The 22,373-nt window shown below is 47.6% G+C and overlaps 1 protein-coding gene across 10 annotated transcripts in view; it reads right to left on the reverse strand.

The window, feature by feature from the left end:
• Positions 1 to 18,990, reverse strand: part of PRRC2B (proline rich coiled-coil 2B) — a 49,754-nt gene extending 30,764 nt beyond the window's left edge. For 7 of the 10 annotated variants that reach the window (XR_008452980.1, XR_008452981.1, XM_054083952.1 and 4 more), the window contains exons 1-5: positions 18,794 to 18,990; positions 4,251 to 4,418; positions 3,095 to 3,272; positions 2,753 to 2,855; positions 1,642 to 1,714 (exon numbers count right to left, since the gene is read on the reverse strand). Coding sequence is in view for 8 of the 10 variants with exons in the window: in XM_054083952.1 (XP_053939927.1) it covers positions 1,642 to 1,714; positions 2,753 to 2,855; positions 3,095 to 3,272; positions 4,251 to 4,365 (469 nt within the window). In the remaining 2 variants the exon portion in view is untranslated. The remainder of the gene's footprint in view (positions 1 to 1,641; positions 1,715 to 2,752; positions 2,856 to 3,094; positions 3,273 to 4,250; positions 4,419 to 18,793) is intronic. The other 3 variants (XM_054083948.1, XM_054083947.1, XM_054083946.1) reach the window with 3 other exon arrangements.
• Positions 18,991 to 22,373: the final 3,383 nt, after the last annotated feature.

The following is a 22,373-nucleotide window of genomic DNA, read 5'->3' on the forward strand; positions in this document are numbered from 1 at the left end:
AAGGTAAGGCTGAATGTAAGGCTGCACAACGCCTGTTCATGTGCAGGCATTAGCAATTTGCACTCTAACCCTAAGTAGCATCATACTGATAAAAGTTTGGTGCAACTTTTTTTTTCCCAAAAATGCCCTTTATACAGAAGACATAAGCATGGAGCAGTTTCTAATTAATTTATTAGACTACATTTCTTCACGACAAGCCCCTCCCCCAAGATTTTACAGCAGTAATACTTAAGAGAGCAAAAAGCAAAAGACTCCCCTCTTTGTCAATAATACTAGAAACTGCTGTATTATCTTAGAAGGCAAAGCAATCGTTCAGTGCCACTGGAGAAGAGATGCAAGGATGACGATGGCCTAAGAAGTCCTTTCAGCCAGATTTCTGATTCTTCAGTGATTCAATTACCTTCTAATTAAGCTGCTCTTAGCCACATATGCAACTCTTTTCTTGGGTTTAGAACTCTATATTGGTAAGTGTGACCTAGAATGAGTTTTCAAAAGATTTTTAAGAACATCGTTAGTTGATCAGATCTCAAAACGACTGCACAGGAGGTCCACACAGCAACAGTCTCAAAACAATACCAATTAACCGAACAATCACAGTCTTTGCACTGGCAACAAACCTTGGGCAACCACAAATCTCTGCTTTAATATTTAGCCTTTGAGAAATACCCTTTCATTAAGAGACTAATTTAACTTAGGATAAGCTTGCCCCCTCCATTTCTGCAATCTGCAGCTGTCTCAGCTCTTTAAAATCTCTGCAATTTCACTCAACTGAATGGTTCCAGGTCTGTTCACATTAGAACAGAACTGAGCTGTTATTCTCAATACAGTTTCAGTGGTAGTACTCAGTGCAGTTGGAAACCGCCTCCTGTGAGGAAATGAATGCATCTGAAGACAAGTGAACTTCCAATTTACGTTAACACTGCTTCAGTCAAGCAGAAGCCATTAGCAGGATGGTTACTCAGGGAAACTTAATAGAAAGGCCTCAGCCAAGGCGTAAGGAAGTGCATGCTGCAACAGCTTCAATGCCACTTCCACCCACTGGCACTGTAATACCCTTGGTCCAAGGACATTGTGTACAGCCTCCCTCTGAGAATTATCATTACAGCCTCACTTTTGACCACCTAATTAGGTGAAGCTCCTCATGCTACTAGCCACAGGGATGTCTACATTCCAGTCTCCAATGTCGCTTCTCCTCCTTTTGTCCCAAACCAATCTCTCCCCTTTTCCACTCTGTTTTCTGTACGCTTATTACACATTGCTCTGGGCTGATGAAAGATGCTTATAAGGGGGCAAATGTTACCCTTCTCCTTCAAAACCTTCACCTCCTAGAACTCTGCTGCTTCCCAAGTGCATGAATGGCATGAACCATTCTGGTTCAAGTCATCAATGGGACCTGTTCTGTTCAAGCTGTGTCTTGCACTGGCAGACCTGAACAGAAGGATTTGTATCATTCCAGTCAAAACACTAAACAGATTGAAAACAAGACTCATATGGCCTCATTGTGCTACAACCAAGACAGCTGTGTTCCATTCCACACCAGTCTAGACAGGGAGGGCAGGAAGAAACAGAGTCCACCCCATCTCATGCATATCCAGGAGAAGCAGGCACACACCCTGCTCCATTTCTTTTTATCATACTCACCACCTTCTTGTCCTGCTGGCTTTCCATTCAGCTGTGCCCATGACTTTGGTCCACCTGGCACTGAATTTGTACTCTGAAAACAAAACAAAACAAAAAATCCCCCGTGTCCACAGATCAGTGAGGCCCCATGACTATGCCTAATTTCCTGGCTGGCACCTGCCACACTTTAGACCTCCAGATCACCCAGATGTCACTGGATACTGCAAATCTCCCCAGCTTCTTGGTGGGGCCAAAGTCAGCTACTCCCCACTCCAGTGTGCTCTGATGCTACAGCAGAAATCCACTTCTCTGCCCTAACTCTCAGTTCTCCACTCATCTTCAACTGTTTCCTCAAACCATTCCTCTTGCTTTCCTCCCTCTAATCAAGCTCTCCCTTCATTTGGTTGCATTTTCGCAGATGGTCCCTCTTAATTCTCAACATTTGTTCCATGCTGCATCCCAGCGTGAAGGCCACACTACTTTCTCATGCGTCAACCACTCTTCCCTTTAAACCACAACCCCTGTGCCAATTTCCCTGATCCTCAAGGGCTGGGAATTTTTTCTAACTGGAAGTGTGAAATATGCAGCACAGAGGGGTCAGGTCCTTGCACTCTCTGGGAAAGCTTTTTTTACTTGCCAGTAGCTTTTTCAGATCCTGACGCTTATCAAGTCTCATCAGCCTGGGAGAAAGAGCTGGATCTATTGTCACCTAGTCACTTGAATTAGACCCAAAGTTAAATAGTTTGCAAGTGCTAAATCTCACCAGCTTGGGAGCAAGAGCTGGATCTATTGTCACCTGACACTTGAATTAGACCCAAAGTTAAATAGTTTGCAAGTGCTAACGAGCCATCCTGCATTCCAGCCATTCTTTCTAGATTGAAATTTTCTGCACACTCTTAAAAGGTGCAGCAGTAACATGCACAGAATTATACTCAAACTGCAGCACAGCATTCCTGGGACACAGCAACTTGGAGCCAAGACAGCCAATTCTACAAGAACTGGTTATAGAGGAGCTGTTCTGTGAATTGCCATCTCCTGATTCTTACTTGCACAAGGCCACACAGACAATTAAAGAAAACCCTCAAGCTGTCTGGGAAACAGGGTGGCAGTCTCAGAGACCGCTGGCACCTACCTCCTGACTGATTGACTGTGTCGGCTTCTGTAAATTGGAGACAGATTTCTGCAAACCCTGCTGCGGCAGCAACTCCTGCAGCTGTGCAGCCGTCGCACTGGAACTGAAAAGAGATAGCAGAGGTGAGATCAAAGGGGAATGCAGGCAAGAGGACAAAAAAACAACTCTGGCAATACAGCTGTTGCTAAAAGGTCAAGCTAACATTGGCTCTAAACTGGCATGAAAAACAGAGAATTGATTACTAAGGTTCAACACACAGCACAGCAGTGTGTTGGACTGTGCTGCTTGCTGTGCAACTGCTGCTGCTTGCCTGACAAAACTTAGCAGAGTTTTTCTGCATACCTCTTTTGGTCTGGCTGATCCTGCTTGTTTGCCCATCCTGTACCGTCCTTGGGTACTATAATGATGTTGGGGTCGTTTCCTTTGTTCTCAGACTTCAAGCTAGGCAAGTTTGCAGGAGGTGGCATGCGCCGGGCAGTAGCAACTTTCCCAAGACTCTGTAAGCCATGTCTAGGAATAACTAGTGAAAAAGGAACAACATCAGGTCAGAGAGGGCTACATCCTACTAGATAAGAAACCTCAATTAGCATACTGTAGCTGGGTGCAGTCCCAACAGAACTGTACGGCCAGCAGCAGCACTGCTGTTATGCCAACACACAGGTCATTTCCCACCGGACCACAGCGAAGCAGTCGTCTGTTGTAGCAGCTGGCTAACAGGAGCCTCCTACAACAGTCAGGAGGGAGAGAGAAATAATTCCCCCAACAGAAAACGCCCAGTGAGTCTTCTAGCTACCCGTCCAGATGCTCCTCTTTCACTTCACCAAGGAAAGGCAGCATGGTCCTTTCACAGCTTGGGGAAATGGCCATCCAAGCCCAGGTCTTAGCAGACAGACCACCAATCTAACCCAGGAGTCCCAAGGTCTAGATTTCCCAGCTCTACTCACTAGATCACATTCAGACAGTATTTTCTTTGGTTTTCTACTCCCACACCAAATCCAGAGCTAGCCCAGGCAGTGTTTCAAATTTTTTTGACCCCACGATCCACTTTTGGTCATATCTCCTCTGCAAAACTGACTCATGTTCTTCCTCAGAGGCATTCAGTTCTCGACTCTCACCTCACACAAGGTCTGACCACCTTAAGGCACTTCAGTCACCTTAAGTGTCCATCTTGGTAGACCCTAATGGCCTGGTAAAGCTTTCACTCAAGTCTGCAACCTGACCACTCTGCAGCAAGGACACTGGCTAAACAGAAGGGCCAGCAGTCCCCCAGCTGTTTTGCCATAATTCTTTCACATCTCTACAATAACAGCAGCACAAAGAAATGCAGACGTTTTCCTTAAAGTCCTAATGAAACACAGGCTTAGACACCAGCACATACAGCTCCGCAACCCAGCTGCTTTCCACTGGGCATTCTACCCACAGGGCCAACAATCTGAATTAGCTCTGCAACAACACTCTTGGAAGACACCAAAAGGAGCTTTCCGAAAGTGTTCCTTACCTGTGGTTCTGATAGCTTCTATTGACTTTCCTTTATACTTATCAAACAGGCTGAGAGTCGAGTACTTGCTTTTCCCATCCTTTCCCTTGGTTATTTGCCCCAAACGATCGGACATTGCGATGAAATGTCATCTAGTAAGGAAATTTCTCTGCGCCGCTCCCGATCTGCCTTTTAATGAAAGAAAACCAAGGAAATGCCATCAAATGGATTATTTAGCCACAGGAAAGTAAAAAGTAAAACATGCACAACTGCCAGAACTGTAGATACTTGGTGAGCAGATACACTAAGGTACAAGATTTAAACCCCTTCCTCTTTAGTCAGAAGCAGTTTGTGGGATTTAAAATCCATAAACGGAATGAAAAGAACTGCATGAACACACTTCTCACAGGGCCATTCCAGTGCTCAAAGAGGTGAGCTTAAGTGTGAGAACACAAGAGAAGAAGGTCAACATAGTCCTTGCTTTAAAAGAGTAAGTCTAATAACAAGAAGCTATGCACACTGATTCCTGTGATGTAAAAGCACTATCTTATCCCACACTGGAATTTACCACTGGGTTTCCCACTGAAACACTGGTAGCTAAGTTTGTAATGTTTAGGACTACGGTTCCACACTGGCCACAGTTAATGACACATTCCAGCAATTAATGCTTTGAAAGCAATGCCTGAAGGCAGTTATTTCTTCAAATCCCCTTTTCCCACCTGCTGACCACGAGAGAAAAACTGCTCAAATGAAACAGGTTCAGACCCTGTGGGTTCAGCAGTTCTGCTACGAGTCCTCAAAACACTTTATAAAAAAGATCACCTTTTCTCTGTTGCTGGCCCCATCACCACCGTTTTCAGCCATAAATACACTTTTCACAACCAATGTGGCTTGTTATTTTCACTCTGATCTTTGCTGGCATAACATGTTGTGATTAACACCATTCACAGAGGCAGTCTCTGCTTTCACTTTTTGGCTCTCAGAGCCTAGGACAAAGCTGAATCACTGCAGCGTGTGAAGCTACCCACTGTAGGTAAACATTTATCTCAGAAGAGAAGCTTTGCTTTACTTTCAATAGATATTTCTATCATTTTTTCCAAGTGTAATTCACTGTTCTACATTTTCCCACATCTAGGAGCTTAATAGAACCTTTTCACAGAACTTAGATGTCAAGATTTCTTCTTCTAAAACCTACAATTCAAGCCTAAAACTGCTGGCATTTATTATGCCACCCTCTAGGTCCCATCTTAGGGTTGTAACTCTCTGTGCTGAAGTAAAAAAACACACATATCTATCAGACCTTCCCATTTATCACCCTTTCTGAAACTCATTCAGTTGAAAGCATGTTTCAAATGCAGTCAGCAATCACCTTTCTGAATAAACTTTCACCTGACCAGAGGCTACAACTTCCACCAGCAACCCTTACCAAAGGTGATTTCCAGGTAAGAGGATTAGTCCACCACCCACTATGTACAAAATAAAGCACAGACCACACACATGTTGGATACAGCCAGTTTGAGAGTATACAGTGATCTGCAACTGAGTACAGCCCATCCAGCTGCTGCCAGGGGGCAAGTTTTTGACCAATGAACCTGTCACCAAGCAGTATTCATTGCACCGCAGGGTTTAAATCAGGCCCGCCAGGAGCAAGAAGCTGTGTACTCGGAAGCAAGCAGTGTGGCTGGGGATAGAGGAAGAAAAGTGTTTTCTGTCGCTCAGTAACAGCACCCACAGGATGCTCCAGAAGCAGCTCCACACAGCCAGCTTTGCTGAACCACCACGGCATGGGACTGCAGTGTGAAGGCTTGCAGAGGCAATAGGACTGGCCGGTATTCTTGGGGCACCTTTGCCTGCAGAGCAGCAAACAGATCTTTGGCTCTAGTCTGGTTCAGTCTTTGCTCAGATAGTCACCACGTGCCAAAGACAACAACAGCTCTTCCCCTGCTTGCCTATTTCCGCTCTGTTTTATTAGTAGGACAGACAAAAAGGGAGAAAAACCCAGTTATTTGCAGAGACTTGGCAGGGCAGAAGCTAGATCGAGAACAATGACCTGTTTGAGCGGTCAGAGCTGTAGGGAGCTCTGGACCAGAGTGTGTAGTAGAGGGTGCTGCACACCAGCCCTCACTGCACTGGCAAGAGCACAGCCACCTGCTTTTACAGGTATGCTGAGCCTCGCGGAGCGAGGCTGGCTCAGGGTCTGCCTGGACCATGCCAATCCCCTACCAACCTCACACCATGCCAAGCAATAAAATCCACTTCGAGGTTTAGAAAACTCAAACCAGTCAAAATTAGTAGGCATTAGGGGGGGAGGGGGAAAGCAACTCCAAAAAACTACCACATCAGGTTCAGGGTCAGCTGGTAACAGAACCCCCCCCCCCAAGTTCCTGAAAGTCAGCACGCAAACAGCGCACAGGGCAACGCTGCCAAAGACAAACCCTGGCAGTCAGTTATGTAACTGCATCTCAGCTGCCTCTCGATTGCTTATTGTATCATTAAAAGGATGAGGGAGAAATAAACAACCACTTCAGAGCAGAGGAGCTGGGCACATACCAGGAGAAAGCCCTTGTCTAACTTTCCAGGACAGCCACAACTGCTCTCTGGACAAGAAAAATTTACTTCGAAGTCCTTCAGCGCTTTGAAGCTGAAACGGAGAAACACAGCTTTGTTTTTGTGTTATGTGTGCACTCCAAAGGGGGAAACAAGTCCATGGGGAGGTGAGGCAATTTCCATAGTCATGGTGCAAAGAGGCTGCAGAGGCACTAAGCCCCACAGGAGTCACCCCACAGGTTTAATCACAGGACCTGTGCCTTTGGACAGGAGCCAGCTGCAGATCGGAGCTGGTCCAAAGGTGTGCTGGCCAGGGACATCACTCAGCACCCATCACCCATGGAACTTCAGAGAGGCCAGAGCTTCCCAAGGGTGTTAATGACACTGGACTGTTTTCCCATCACAGTCAAGCAGGGGATCCAGGCAGGAATCAACAAAAGGCCTTCTAGTCTTGCAGAGTAAAGCCATTTCTGATAAAAATCAAGCTCATTAAGAATTGAACTGCAGGCTTACTGTTGGGAGAGCTAGAACCAGAAGGCACATACTGATGCTGACAGCTGAGAACTGACAGCCTTGGCAAAGCCTCTGCCCTGTGCTCATTGTCCATGTGTCCAATAACTGACCCTGAAGAAATCATTATCCCCCATTACAAAGAAATAAAAAAAGTAAAAAAAAAAAAAAATCACCAGCATTTTTGCAAGGTTCCTCTCTGAGTTTACAGACATCTTTTGAAGAAGGTGATCAGTTTTAGGATGGAGTTTACTTTTTCCCAGACTGAGAAGGTCTCCTCTAGTACCCAGGGACAGTACCAGAGTGCAAAACACTCAGGGTCTCAGAGGAATCGGAAGACACTACAGCATGACCAGGTACACTGGAGGCCCTAGGGTACAAATAACCATCAGGATCATTTCCTAGGCAGAGAGTTTCGCTATGCAGGAGTCTCCATGTCCACATTGTGTTGTGCTGCATTTCATGTCTGGGTTCTGACCCTGTCTAACTTGCCTTTCAATGGGAAATGTTCAAATCCACAGAGAGCAACAGTGACATTCAAAGTGTCAGAGCATGCACATCTTGGAGCTACAGCAGGGATCTACCGAGCTTGGGGAGTCTGTGCTGCAAAAAGAACCACGTGAAAACCTTGAGTTACTGGCATTGGTAACAACTGGAAATCCCTGTGCTGAAAACACAGCCAAAAGGAGAGACTCCTGACAAACAGGATTGTCTGCAAAGCCCTCTGTAAATCTATGTACGAGGGAGGCTGGGTATTTTATTCACAAGACTTCAATGGAGCTGGAATACCTGGAAGTCAGCCAGCCTTAACTGAGCAGGGCAAACAGATTTATCAAAGGTAACACACACATGGAATCGCTTCAGCTACTCGCACACCACCAAGCTCTATGCTGAGCACAAGCACTCAGGCGAAGGACCCAAGACCACTGCAGACCTTCACATACTGCTCACTCCACAGCAGCAGTCACAAACACAAAACCAAAGCAACAGGATGGAGAATAACGGTGAAAAGGCTTTTCTCCAGAAGCAGGATTTTTTTTTACCTGAAATTTCATGCAAATTGTTCAGAAACTCACACGTCGCAAAAGCTGAACTATACCTTCAGAAAAAGAGAAGCATTTGGAATTGACATTGAACTGGAATCTATTGCAGTCTCTAATGTAACATGAAACCTTTTAAAAAACATAGTATAGTTTTACAGAAGATTAACGATGTTTACTCCTCTTTAAATACACTCAGCCAATTTTGCTGGTACTTCTCGTAGCTAAACATTCATCTTTCAACAAGGAGATAGCAGCACTTCTGGAACAGGTCCCACCAAGAATCACCTATTTGTGAAACCATTGCTACCTGCCTCAGTGATGAAAGAAACCACTGGCTACCCTTGGAAGAGCTCTGGTGAAACAGCATGACCAGCTGCCGATGGGTTTGGCGCCAGAGGCACTTACATCCTGAAGAAGATCTGTTTGGGCCAGGCAGGGATCATCAGCATAGCCAGGAAGGGACTTGATGGGCATTCAGCTCCTAGGAGAGACCAGTTAGTAAGGCGGGGAGTAAGAGGTGAATACCAGCATTGAAGTATAAAGCCAATACAATCAGCACAGCAGAGCTGTGCAGCAGGCAGAGGCTGTAGCTAGAGTCAGGGCCACAGAATGCTGTCATTCTGTTGCACTGTTTCCAAACACAGCTGCTAAGATTTCTTGGTACACCTGAAAAGAAGGCATGCTGGGATCCTGAATGTGGCACCAAGTCCTGCGAGACAGGGAGAAGCAAGTCAGCAGTCTGCAGCGCAGAGAAAAGACAGACACCCCATGGCAAACTCGGGTCCTCTTTGCTGAGCTGAACAGGTGTATTTGGCAGTACCAGCTCTTTTAACTCCACACAACTCCAGCTTCTCTCTGCATCTCCCATGAACCTCGTCTCCTTGTAAAAACAGGATGACATCTCCCATGATTTACTGCAGAGGTGCGCTGCTAGCTGAGTAATGCTGTTGAAGGCTGTCTGCCAGAAGATTTTCCCGCTGGCCAAACCCATCACCAGGCCAAAGCCAAGCCACCCTGGATTTGAGACATGCAGTAACAGGACTATGAAGAGGAGAGGTAGAATCTTCCGGACAGCATATCTATCATTAACTCTGTGGCGTGGAGCTGTACAGACAGAGATAAAACATGACAACAGGGGAGCAGAAAGGGTAGGTCCTGTAAGATTGCCTGATCACATTTTCTTAGCTCTGCCTTCACCAAGCTTGCCTGCTGTCCCCTGTTTAAATGTACCAACAGGCTGGGAATCACAGCTACTGCTCCTGAACTACTGCACAGTTCTAGAGAAAACACATCTCCATAATCTCAGGCTTGGCCTGTGAAACACAGAAGCCTCACCTCTCTGGTAAGCAGCTGTCCCAGTGTTGGAAAGGCAGGGAGGTAGAAAGAATGTATTTGTAAAACAGATGAAGCAGACTAGAATCTGGAAAAGAACTAAATTGCATTTACACAAAGAACATTAATGAGTTCTATAGTCCTTTCTGTAAGGGCTGGACAGACAATGCCAGACCCTGAAATGGAGCCCTGACCTCCAATAAGTGAGGATGCAGACAAAGATAAGATATACTTCATCCTGAGAATGCAAGACAATGGCACAGAGTAAAAAAAAATCCAGCCAGAGGGCTGGTCCATAGCCCACAGAAAGTACTTGCAAGATCCTGTGCTCACAAAACTCCCTCTCCATTTCAAGCAGTTGAAAACCCAAGGTGTGCAGTAAATTCTTTCCTTGAAAGGAGGGCCTGTTTGCAACAGCCCTCCAGAGAAACAGAGCCAGTTTTCTGCCCACCTGCCCCACCACTTCATGAAGAACAACTGACCCATCAGTGCCAGCTTGTCAAGAAGGAATAACTGTATTAATTATTAATAGCTAAGCCAAGAGGAAGCACTGCAGGGCTTTCTGATCCCTCAAAATTCAGAATTGATTACTCAAGAGACATAGCAAGGTACCTTACATGGAACAACCTGGAAGCACCCGTATCAACATCACACTCATTGCCCTCTTATCTAGGCCATAAAGACACTGAATGAGACAAGTGCCAGCACAAACTGACTGTTGCCCCTGTCTATGTACCTTACCAGGCTCAGAAACTATGACTTCCTGTAGGCACTTCTGCAGCAAGACACAATAGGAATAAAGAGCACTTTTCTTTGCTGTTTCACGTTTCAGAAGCAAAACTCACAGAGGACAGAGCTGATCAGTTCAGCATTGAACCAACAGTGGCTTCAACAAATCCAGACCCCGACTGCTCTAGTACAAGAGGAAAGGGAACTGACCTGATGATCTCCATGAGCTGCCTGCACAAAGGAGCAGCCTTCAAAGAGATTCTGCCTTCCATTCTGCCCTGGCTCTGGTTCCTCTGACAAGTGAAAGTCAGAGGAGAATACACAGATACAACATCCTGTTCCCTCAATGCCAAAGCAAGGAGGCTGATTGCAAGCAAGCAATTTAAATCCAGCTACAAAAGAAATCCCTGGCGTAACGCTCTTGGCAAAACCTGTTCAGGAAGTTCTTGGCAACATTTCAGCTGAACTGTAAGGTAAACTGGGCGTTTAGGTATCTGAGCAACGATAACAGACGGCGAGTAGCTGGAAGGGATCTCCTGATGAGTAACAGGGCTAGTACCATCAGTCCTATTTTAGAGGCTGGGTAACCAAGGCAGACAAACAGTTTGCTCAAGTTAACACTGTAGGCAATGTCTGAAGTCCCAGAGCTCAGATTTCTGCCCTAGTCACCCAAACGTGCACCGACAAGGCCTTCAAAGAAAATGCAGCTCTTGATCACAGAGGATCAAGTTGTAAAGAAGAATTAGAGGAGGAGGGAAAGCATTGCAGCAGCAGCAGATGCTGTGTCTAGAACAACCTCTTCCAGTAGAAGAGACTGTTCATGCCACAGAAAGGAAACCCAATCCTGCCCTCTGCTCCAGGAGCAAACGAGGGCAGGAGGCACCCACACAAGCACAAGATCATTCTCTGGCCTCTGCACCAGGTCTTAGAACCAACAGCTCAAGGCAAAGACTCTTCCCATCACTAACAACTAAACTGAACAACACTGCATTTTAAGATCGTGAAATTCCTTTAGCCCTGACACTTTTGCCACATGGACTTCTAAAAATCATCACAGCAATGATACCCATATAAACCAGGTGGGATACAACAAGAGGAGCACAGGTGAGATATCTGTGCTGTGAGCTCCAGAACCCTCTGAATCTTTAGAGGTGGCTCACCTTGGGGAGCCCTACATAGCCAGGGTAAGGGCAAGTGGGAGGTTCAAATGCTGCCAGAGAACAGATGCATGCTAAGAAGTGACCAGAAAAATTCTCCAGTGAAGTCAAACATTTCACAATCCCTTCATCTGGCCCCAATCTCAGCAACTTATTCCAGTGAAGCCAGGTTTTATAGCAAAAAAAAAAAAAAAAAAAAAAAAGTAAAGCGGAAATCAGAGATGTCACAGCTCCAAGAGATGAAATCAGAGCAAAGCTGGCACTGTTTAGGGTTAACAGTTCCTTTTTCAGGAAGAGATACAGCTCTTTCCACACAAATGCCATCAGCTGTTGAGTAAGCAGCTCTGTTTTCTCAGTCTCAGGAAGAATCACACTGGAATCGGGGGGGGGGGGGGGGGGGGGGGGGGGGGGGGGGGGCGGTTTACCTTGCCAGTGAGCCACACTACCAGATCTGAGTGTTGGGAACACCTCTGCACACACTCAGGCTGTCTGCTGACTTCAGGGACTCAGTTCCCATTCAGGTTATGCACAAAAGGATATCTTCATGAAGAGAAATACCAGAGATAAAACCCAATATCAATTAGCAGTCAGTAAACGCCAGACCCTCACTGCACACACAAGGAAGTTCCTGTACACCCCTGTTGAGCAGAACCCTGAAGTCCTGTTCCTCCCCAAGGCACTGATGGGAGCTCCTCCAGCAGGCACCTTTACAGCCAGCCAGGCCAGCACCAACACACACACTGCAGGGTACAACGCTGCCCTGGCAAGAGCCAAATACAGCTTTCTCTATTGTATTTCTCCAGTTTCCCATAGCCATCAAGACTGGTTCAAACCATTAATAAGATTACAAGCCATTCAGAAAAGCCTGCAGTTCATAAACATCACAGATACTGCACCTTCTAAAGAAGTATTCCTCCAGGTTCCCCAGTTTCAACATCACCAAGGCAATGCAGCATTGCACAGCAACCCCTCTTACAGGAAGCCTATTCGTAGGAGCCATTTGCACTACAAATGAATGCCAAGGATGCTGGCAGGAATCTGATCAGAAGAGGACACAGGTTCAAGCAAGTAAGAAAATGAAGTTACGTGCAGGATTTCAGTACTCTGAGGAAAGGTGCTTTAGCTATCTTTAGGTAGCTTTAGCTTTTCTGGAGAGCTAAGCAACTCAGACTATGCAAGGGACATCTGGACTACACCAAGCCGAACAGGAGGTGAAAACATTTCACAGATGCTTTAATTTACATAGATATTTGTAGTGCATAACTGACAAGGTGCGTAAGCATCATCACTTTTTTCCAGATAGGAAAATGATACTGCAGGACTCTGCAGCAATGCTGACTGGCAGAGCATGAAATGGACCCTTCACCTCCCACTTTCTGGTGCTGGAAAACACCCTTTGAATCACAGAGGAGCGTGAAGCCCTGCTCCAGAGAAGCTCTGGAGAAGCAGGTCTTTATGCCTGGATGAAGAACGCTGGCAATACCGCCTAAACTAACCACCCCATACAATGCTCTCACTGCAACAGGATCACAGTCATCACAAAAAGCAACATTTTGCTCAGAAGCAGAACACTAACACCTTAATAATACTTGGATCATGAAGCTGCTCCTAAATGACGGTTTGTGAAGATTCAACTGCTAGGTGGGAGCTTGATTCTTTGGTTACTTCAGAAAAAGAAAAAAACATACTTCACACTATTCCAGCCATGAAGAAGCGTTTCTTGAGCATGTCCTTACTACACTGCCTGCTTCACAGCCCACTTCAATCTCTGAACAAGAGCACTCAAGGCTTTTATACAGGCTCCCAGCCCACATGCAGGTAGGAACTGCTGAAAAACCTACCCCACAACAGAACTCTTCCAAAAAAAACACTCTATTCCCACACAAGAAGCAGCTGTGGGAGGCAAAGTCCCAGTGCAAGCTCTTCAAACCTGCCTCTATTCACCCCTTGCAGCACCATCACTACAATTCCTGTCCAGGAAAGTCTCAACAGCTACCCAAGGATTCCTCCGCCAAATCTCTTCCAACAGGGTGCTAACTCTGCAAATACTACATAGTTTACTCCTCTTATGTGCTACTCACCTGAAAGTCAAAGGCTGTTGAGGATGCTCCCAAAGCTAACTGAAGCCCTCTGGACATTTCAAGTACTAAAGTCCAATGTCACTTCATTTGGCCAGATCCTAGGATGCTGTTAGCAACTCCTCACTTTCTTCCAGGTATTTTTCCCATATTTCTTCACACTTAAGCCTCACTCAACTACGCCACCTCTTTCACTTTTGCATGTTTCAATTCTGGCCATTACCTCTTCCTTTTCACTCAAGGTATGACCGTTTCCACCAGTCCTTCACAAATTAATACCCGCAGTATGTTGAAGATGTAACAGTGAGCTCTCTTGCCCCTTCCAGTTTACCAGCGCTTTCCTGAATCTTTTAAGTGTTCAGAACCAAAATACAGACACCGTATTTTGGCTGTAAGCACAACGACCCCCTGCTGAACTGCACGTGCACCTTTTAGCACCTCAAAAACATCATCTGTCCTCACAGACCCCACAGCACTGCAAGTCAAGCAGCTTAACAACCAACCAATGCAACAGTTAAATACAGAACAACCCAGGTCTACTAAAGCAGACCCCACTCCACTCCAATTATGGTCCCAATGCTCCCAGACCAAAAAAATAAAAATAAATCAGGATTTACAGCTAAACACATCCAAAGAGCTTTGCTCTGAAATAAACTGCTCTCAAGCTCAAACTTCTTAGCTGCTTCTATGCAGGAAGCACATGTGCACAGAGAACATCCTGAATACTACTACGTTACTATAATGGAGCCCAAACCACATTTCAGTGAGGCTTAACACGACATTACAATCTCCTGGAGCCCCACTTTTCTCGCCTAAAGAACAACTCTTTAAACAGACCAGATGGGTTCTGCACCTACCTGCAAAACCCCCTTCAGAAGGAGCTTTCCAGGAGCAACAATGTCATCACTTTTGTAACAGTCAATTTCAGCAGATAGAAAAAAACCTTCCGGGAAGGAGAGGGCAGCAACTCCAGCCTCTACCTGTTTCCCAGGTGCTTTCACCTCATTGTCTGACACCTGACAGACTCACAGTTGTATTTCTTTCATTCCAAATGACAAACTAGAGGTAAGGAGCTGCAAAATTATCAACCTATTAGGAGAATGAGTCAGTGCCACGTGAAAAACAAAACCCACTTACAAGACACGATTAGCTGAAGAGCGAGGCCGGATACGGAGACAACACGCTCACTGCCAAGTTGCAGAATAAACAAGGAATCCAGTAAAGAGGAGCAGGGAAAACCAAAGACGTCCAGCCCTTGGAATAAACCCTCTCCCTCCTTCCCCTAAAGTTACCATCCTCAGTTCATTCATCCCGTTCATATTGCTTCTATTCCTTTAACAAGAAAGTGCACAATTACAAGTGGAAATGCCACTACAGCAAAATCTCTGCACAAGTGATCACCACAAAAGAAAAAATAAAATGGCTTACTGTTATTTTAATGCAGCAGCACTTAAAGGTAGCCCAGCTTACCCTTAAATACTTTTGATTACTCAGGTAAGTACAAGGAAGGCCTTGAGCATCCAGCACTTTTGAATCTTAAATACGCAGGCAATTCTGCAATGCGTGATCTAAGAGGATCTGTACCATACGGCTCAGGTAAACTGGAGGCACCACCAAACATGCCTAAACCATGGTCCTGACTTTGCTCAGCTACACCTCAGATGTGAAACTCTGCAGGATAAGGAGGATGCGGTACAGAAACCGGGTATGATGCAAAAGCACCAGTGCCACACAGGCGAGGACTGAGGACTGTTCATCTTTATACCACAACTCAGTCAGATACCATGGCACACAGCGTCAGGCATAAGAGAAGTAATGGACTCTGATACCACCTCTACATTTAGGAGGAGGTTGTTCAAGTAAATTAGCCTTTGAAGTCAGGTTTTACACAAAGCTTTATTAAAAGGCTTTATTAAAATGTCGCTATAAGGTTAAATCATTTTAATAAAATTCCTTTAGGAGCATTACTCATATTTATTAAAACCAAAATACATTTAAACCCTGCACCTCCTTTCCAGCGTTTGTATGGACTATTGACTGACTTTTCCAGCTTCAGCCAGCTGGGTGGGTTTCACTTCTAAGCTCTCATGTACACAGAGAAAAAGAAGCCCATAGTTCATACAAAATTACGCTGAAAGATAAAATAAAAATTCTCTGAATTTAGAAAAAACAAGTCACTAAGGCACTATATAAAGACAACTTTGGAAATCTATATAAAACTCATGGTTTACTACTTTTTATTTTAAGAAACAAGGAAAAGTATCTGCTCCAGTCATATAGCAACATATTTTCTTATATTTTCTATCAGTGAAGACTGCTGAAAGCGTCCTAAAAGGTGTGACACCTGGTCTACTCAAGCCGTACAGAGAAGCAGACCAAATAAAAAAATTAAAAAAAAAAAAAAAGGAATAAACTTATATTCAATGTACATATCAAACTAAGCACAAAACCAAAATACAGCTAACAGCAGATGTACTTGTAGTGGCCTGAGGAAATGTGTCATTGATAAAAAACCAAACCCACAAACTTGTGATTTGTCAGAGTATGATTTTTAATCTTAACTTTTAAACTGTTACAGCAGACCATTCTGAAGAGGTCATATGGGAGAAGTCTTGTTTATTATATTCCATAAGACACTGCTAACTAGGAAGGCCACAGTCCTGGAAGAAGCAGCAATGACCATGACGAACACATAAAGATCTTAGGGAACCCAGATGTGCTCCTGATAAAACCCAGGGCCATTTACAGTAATTTACTTGAAGTGAAAAATACAAGTATTTCAACTTTTCAGACAGAAATCATCCCAAACCCATCAGTTTCCAGTCTCTCTTTAAATACCACTCTCAGTACACGGTCTCAGCCTCCCTCCTCCCCACCTCTTCCAGGTGACTTTATTTCCCAGACCCTAGCGCAGAGCACCAGTTTTGACAATACTGTGGTTTAACCACCCCTGTGCCAACGGAATGTGGAAAAGGCAGGTCCAATAGTAACATCCTTGCCAGTGTATATCCAAGAAATCTACTCATTGGGAACCAATTCTCAAAACTCAGGCTCTCCAATGCAGGGACCAGCTATTTATACATCATGAAAGAGCCCATTCCAGTGGAAGGCCCGTGTGCATCTGGCAAGACAAGGCTTAACACAAACAAAACATCCACTACAAACCCTGATTCAGTCCTGGAAGGGGTGGAATGCCTTCCCACTAAGCAGACTAGGGCAGATGATGTAGGCACTGCAACGTGCTTATACATAGAACCATAGAACCATTTAGGTTGGAAAAGACCTTTATTCCTGTTCCTAGAAAGAGACAAAATTACTACAGTCTTAAACATTTATATTTATTACAAGTTATGACCCCAAACATCAATGACATCAATATACAAATATGCGATGAGTTGATACACCAAAGAGTAGGTTCAGAAGACAGAAACAAAACAACTTTCCCAACAAAACGCACAACTCCCAGCTCATTCAACCCCTTTCTCCAGCTCCAGTTTCAAGGATCTGGGGTTTTTGTAACCACCTCAGGGAATAAAACCCTCCTAGTGTACAATCAACACTCCCACCCGCCGGTGAAGATGCACCGGGACCCACAGCAGGCGTTCCCCACCTTACAGCACATCTGCTCTCACACACAGATGAAAAACTCCTTCCTAAATAAAAGAAAACATCTTTCCCAACCCACCTAACAAGCTCTCCCAGCACCAAACCGCCTGAACTTCACCTACACCCCCGGGCTGGGCACCTGCCCTCCCCCTCTTCTCTCCCCAAGCCCCCTTTCGAGCCTGCGGCCTCAGCAGCCCCTTTGTAGCTCCCGCACCACAACAACGAACCCGCCGAGCCTTCCGGATGCCGCCCCCCCCCTCCTTGTTTTGCTGAGACACACACACGGCGCGACAAAAATATCTTTGTGTCACACTCCAGACGGGGAAAGACAAACAACCTGGCCTTTGCGGCGGGGAGGACCCCCCTGCCCGTATTCACGAGCCCCTAGACCCCTTTGAACCACTCCGGGGACCCCCCTTCAGCCCCTATTCCTTCATGCCCAGACCCCACTGCACCCCTGCGGGAGGACCCCTCCGCTCCCAGCGTCCTTTGGCCCCCAGACCCTGCTGCACCGCTCCTGGGAGCCCCCAGACTCCTTTGCACCCCTCGGGGGACCAACCGCCCCGTATTCCCTCACCCCCAGATCCCGCTGCACCCCTGCGGGGAGACACACGCTGCCCCCCCGTGTTCCCTCGATCCTGCTGCACCCCTGTGGAGAGACAATCCCCTCTCCTCCTGCTTTGCCTCACCCCCAGCCCCCTTTGCACCCCTCTAGGGTGCCCCTCCTGCTGATTACCCAAGCCCCCAAACCCCAGCGCAACCTATCCAGGGACACCTGCCTCCCCACGTTCCCTGACCCCGCAGGGAACCCCAAGACCCCGTTGCACCCCTGCAGGGAACCCCTAGACCCCACTGTACCCCTACAGGGAGCCCCCAGACCCCGCTGCACCCCCAGACCTCGTTGCACTCCCGCAGGGAGCCCCCAAACCCCGCTGCACCCCCAGACCTCGTTGCACTCCCGCAGGGAGCCCCCAGACCCCGCTGCACCCCCAGACCTCGTTGCACTCCCGCAGGGAGCCCCCAGACCCCACTGCACCCCTACAGGGAACCCCCAGACCCCGCTCCACCCCTAGACCCGGCTGCCCCTTTCTGGGGAGCCCCCAGACCCTGCTGCACCCCCAGACGTCACTGCACCCCCGCAGGGAGCCCCCAGACCCCGCTGCACCACTGTAGGGAGGCCCCCGCCCCCTGTTCCTTCATCCAGACCCCTTTGCACCCCTCTAGAATGCCTCCTCACCGCGTTCCCTCCCCCACAGCCCTCACTGCACCCCTGCAGGCTGGGGGTCTCCAGCGTCCCCCCTCATAGCTGGGGAAGGCGTGGGGGGGCGCACAATAAATACAGGCGCTGCAACATCCCGAGATGACGGGGTAAGGGGGGGCAGCAACACCCCGAGATGGCGGGGGGGGGAACCCCACAGTCGGCCCACCCCCTCCATCCCCACCAGGCCGCCCCATCCCCGCCAGGCGCCCCCGCCCCGCGCCGGGCCCGGGTGCCGCAGCCGCCGTTGGCTCCGTCTCCATTTTGGGCTCCCTCCCCCTTCACACCCCCCCCTTCCACTCACCGCCTCAAATATCCGCGTCCGCCGCCGCTACCGGCCCCCGATACCCACCTGTGATGGTGGCGGGGAGCCGGCAGTGCCTGAGGAGCCGGGTGCAATGGGGCGATGGGCGAGAGGCGCGGCGGATGGCGGCGGATTGCGCGGCGGCGGCGGGATGCGGGGCGATACGGGCTCTCGCTGCCGCTGCCGCTCCCTCCTCCTCCTCCTCCTCCTCCTCTGCCCCCCTCTCCTCCCTCCCGCCCGCGCTGTCAATCCCGCGCGGGGCCGCGCTGCTCCGCCGCCTGTCGCCGCCCTCCGCCACAGCGCCGCCTGCAGGGCCCGCCGGCGCCGCGCAAGATGGCGGTGGGGCGGGAGGAAGTGGAAGAGCCGCGAAGATGGCGGCTGCGCCCAGCCGGCACAGCGCCGTGATCACAGCATAATTAGGGTTGGAAAGGAGCTTAAAGATCATCCCAACCCCTGCCATGGGCAGGGACATCCCACTGGCTCAGGCTGCCCAAGGCCCATCCAACCTGGCCTTGAACACCTCCAGGGATGGGGCAGCCACAGCTTCCCTGGGCAACCTCTGCCAGGGCCTCCCCACCCTCAAAAGCTGTTCTGGGATGTGCATCCCTAAAACATTTCTCTCCTTCTTCAGAATAATTTTTTCCAGTCCAATGTCCTCTTTTCTTCTGCTTTCCTGTGCTGTGCATCATTCTTTGCTCAAAACACAGGGTACATTCCTTCCTCTGGATGCTCTAAGTGGATTTTTCCAGGGATAGAGCCAGAAATTAAACTATTTAAAATAAGAATTCAGAGCATGCATCTTGCTGCAAGTGTGCTTAGGTTTAAGCAGGCAAGCATACTTCTATGAACCTTATGCTCATAGAATCATAGAATGGTTTGGGTTGGAAGAGACCTTAAAGCCCATCCAGTTCCAACCCCCCTGCCACGAGCAGGGGCACCTCCCACTGGATCAGGGGCTCCAAGCCCCATCCAACCCGGCCTTGAACACCTCCAGGGATGGGGCAGCCACCACTTCCCTGGGCAACCTGGGCCAGGGCCTCCCCACCCTCATACTGAAGAAATTCTTCCTCATGTCTGATCTAAATCTTCCCCCTCTCCAGTTTAAAGCCATTTCCCCGCATCCTGTCACTCAAGGCCCTCATAAAAAGCTCCTTCCCAGCTTTCCTGTAGTACTGGAAGCTGCTCTAAAAGGTCTCCCTGGAGCCTTCTCCAGGCTGAACAACCCGGATTCTCTCAGCCTGCCCTCATATAGGAGGTGCTCCAGCCTTCCGATCATCTTCGTGGCCTCCTCTGGACTCTTAACAAATCCATGTCCTTCCTGAGCTGAGGACTCCAGATTGTTGTAGAAGCTGCTGTGAAGCGCAGTTCCTCTGCCCCAAAAGGGATCTTTTAGAGCTTGGTGGATGTGGTATCTTGGCACACAAGGACAGACCATTCTCTCTTTCATTCTCCTTCCCTGTCCTGTCACCAACTCACACGGGTCCTATCAGTCTGACATTTTGTGATGAAAGGCCAGACTGCAGCCATACATGCATTTAATTCTTAGGGACTGTCCATCAGTTTATAAAAATGGTGCACACACACACGATATATATACGTTCGGACAAGCACCTGGGCATTTGCTGGCCTCTCGCAAATGCACTTTAGCTTATTCATGGGTCACCAGTCATGTGCCACCACCCTGCATCCATGAGGGATACGTGGCTTTAGAGGGATTTTGCAGCACATTTCTCTGATGTAGGCAGTGCCTTGGGAGGAACGGTCCCCAACGTCTCCCCATCTTACAGGAACTGTGTAAGGCCTGCCTCACTGCTCATGAGAGATGTTTCTGATCTCAAGCAGTCATCAACAGAAATACAGAGGGAGAAAATACATGAGCAGCTTTCTGGACCATATGTGATGTTCCTACAGTTGATCTGCACTGCTATCAAAGTTGCCAGGCACTGAGCTACCAAGAGACACACCAGCGCTGCTGAAAACCATCATCTGGTTGTCAGATCCCCTCCTTTTCTGAATATCAAAGTATTACACTCTACCTCTGCCCCTTTGGTGTCTCATCTCATCTTTCCTACGGTGTGTTTTTTCCATCTAGAGACAACAGGCCAATGCACATCACTTCTCTCCTTACAGCACTCTGATGGAGACCTTACCCTCCTTCCTGACATTGACAAACTCCCACTCATACCGACTCACCAGGCAGCTGGGCGTTAGTCTAGTGTGTTTAGTTTTTCTTTCTCCATCAGTCAGCCAAGTACACACATGCACATGCACACAAATAGCTCTTCTAACTCGCTTCTCGCCCATACAAATCTCGCTGTCCTCCATGAGAGAAGGTACAGGTCAGCCAGATTTCCAAAGAGGGCCTCTGATTTGGGCTGCTGCTTTTCGTATTCAGCCACTCCACTCTGCAGCACCATACCGTTTCACAGCCCACGTCAGCTGAGGACGAAGAGGAGACTGAACCATCTTGTGCTGTGTGCTGTTGATGCACAACAACAAGAAGCACCCAAAGGCAGTGATATTGCCCTTCAGGAGATGGGGCAGTGTGGGATCCCCTCACTTTCAATGACTCATGCAACCACCTACCACCCAAGCCATCAGCAGGTGACTCACGGAGGCTTGTCCAGGTCAGCGTTATGTACACCTGCTGCTGTAATAAGCAGCTCTCTGAAGGTCTCTTGTGCATCTCCAAGGCAACAATCCAAGGCCAAGGGAATAAATGCTCCAATTAAAGAAAAAATTAATGCAACCTTTTGTGGAGATCAAAAAGCCAAAGCAAACAAATGAAAGGCAATTCCACATTCATTACCAGCTGTGTACACTGCAGCCCCTACAAACTTATGGCTTTTCCAGCTGTGCCCAGCAGTGTGCTGAGGCCAGCTCTGTGGAGCTTTGGAAGTCTCGTGGCTCAGGACTGCATTGGGGCTGGGAGTATCTTCTCTCTTTAGAGCCAGGCACACTGAATGGACATTGTCCCTAACAGCAAAGGGAAGGCTCCACAATGTCCTGGTCCGTGAGGACACCATCAGACCTTGGCATAAGGTGATAAATTCCTGTGCTGCTTTTCAAAAGACCTGCACCATTCTGCACCTGGCTGTGTACAATCGAGAACAACTCATGTGAGATGCAAGCTTGTGGGATCGGACTTGCAACAAACTGTGAGGGAGGAGAGTCAACAGCAGGAAGAGATTTGGGCAGAGACTGATGAACAGGTTTCACTTGGATGAAGTTTAATGCACAGCTCTATACAGGATCCATTCTGGAAGGACTGCTCACTCACTCTGATTTTTGACCTGTTCTAAAGAATTGAGCAAATTATTCCCTGGACAAGAGGGTCAAACTCTTGCAGCAGGAAGAGTACTGCTTCCTCTTCCCAGGATTAATTACAAGTGAGAGCAGAAAACCAACCATGTCCTTCATTCTTCCACTAATGAAGAATCTTGACAAGTAGAAAACCATTGAGAGGGCTTGCAGCCCCCATGTAGAATCTGCATCTAACAAAATATCTTGTGGTCTAAGGGCTCTAGAGATAATAGAATACTATAATAGTCTACAAATTCCACAGAAATCTGCTCTGAAT

This window comes from Cuculus canorus, chromosome 19 (assembly GCF_017976375.1).
Source record: "Cuculus canorus isolate bCucCan1 chromosome 19, bCucCan1.pri, whole genome shotgun sequence".
NCBI lineage: Eukaryota > Metazoa > Chordata > Aves > Cuculiformes > Cuculidae > Cuculus > Cuculus canorus.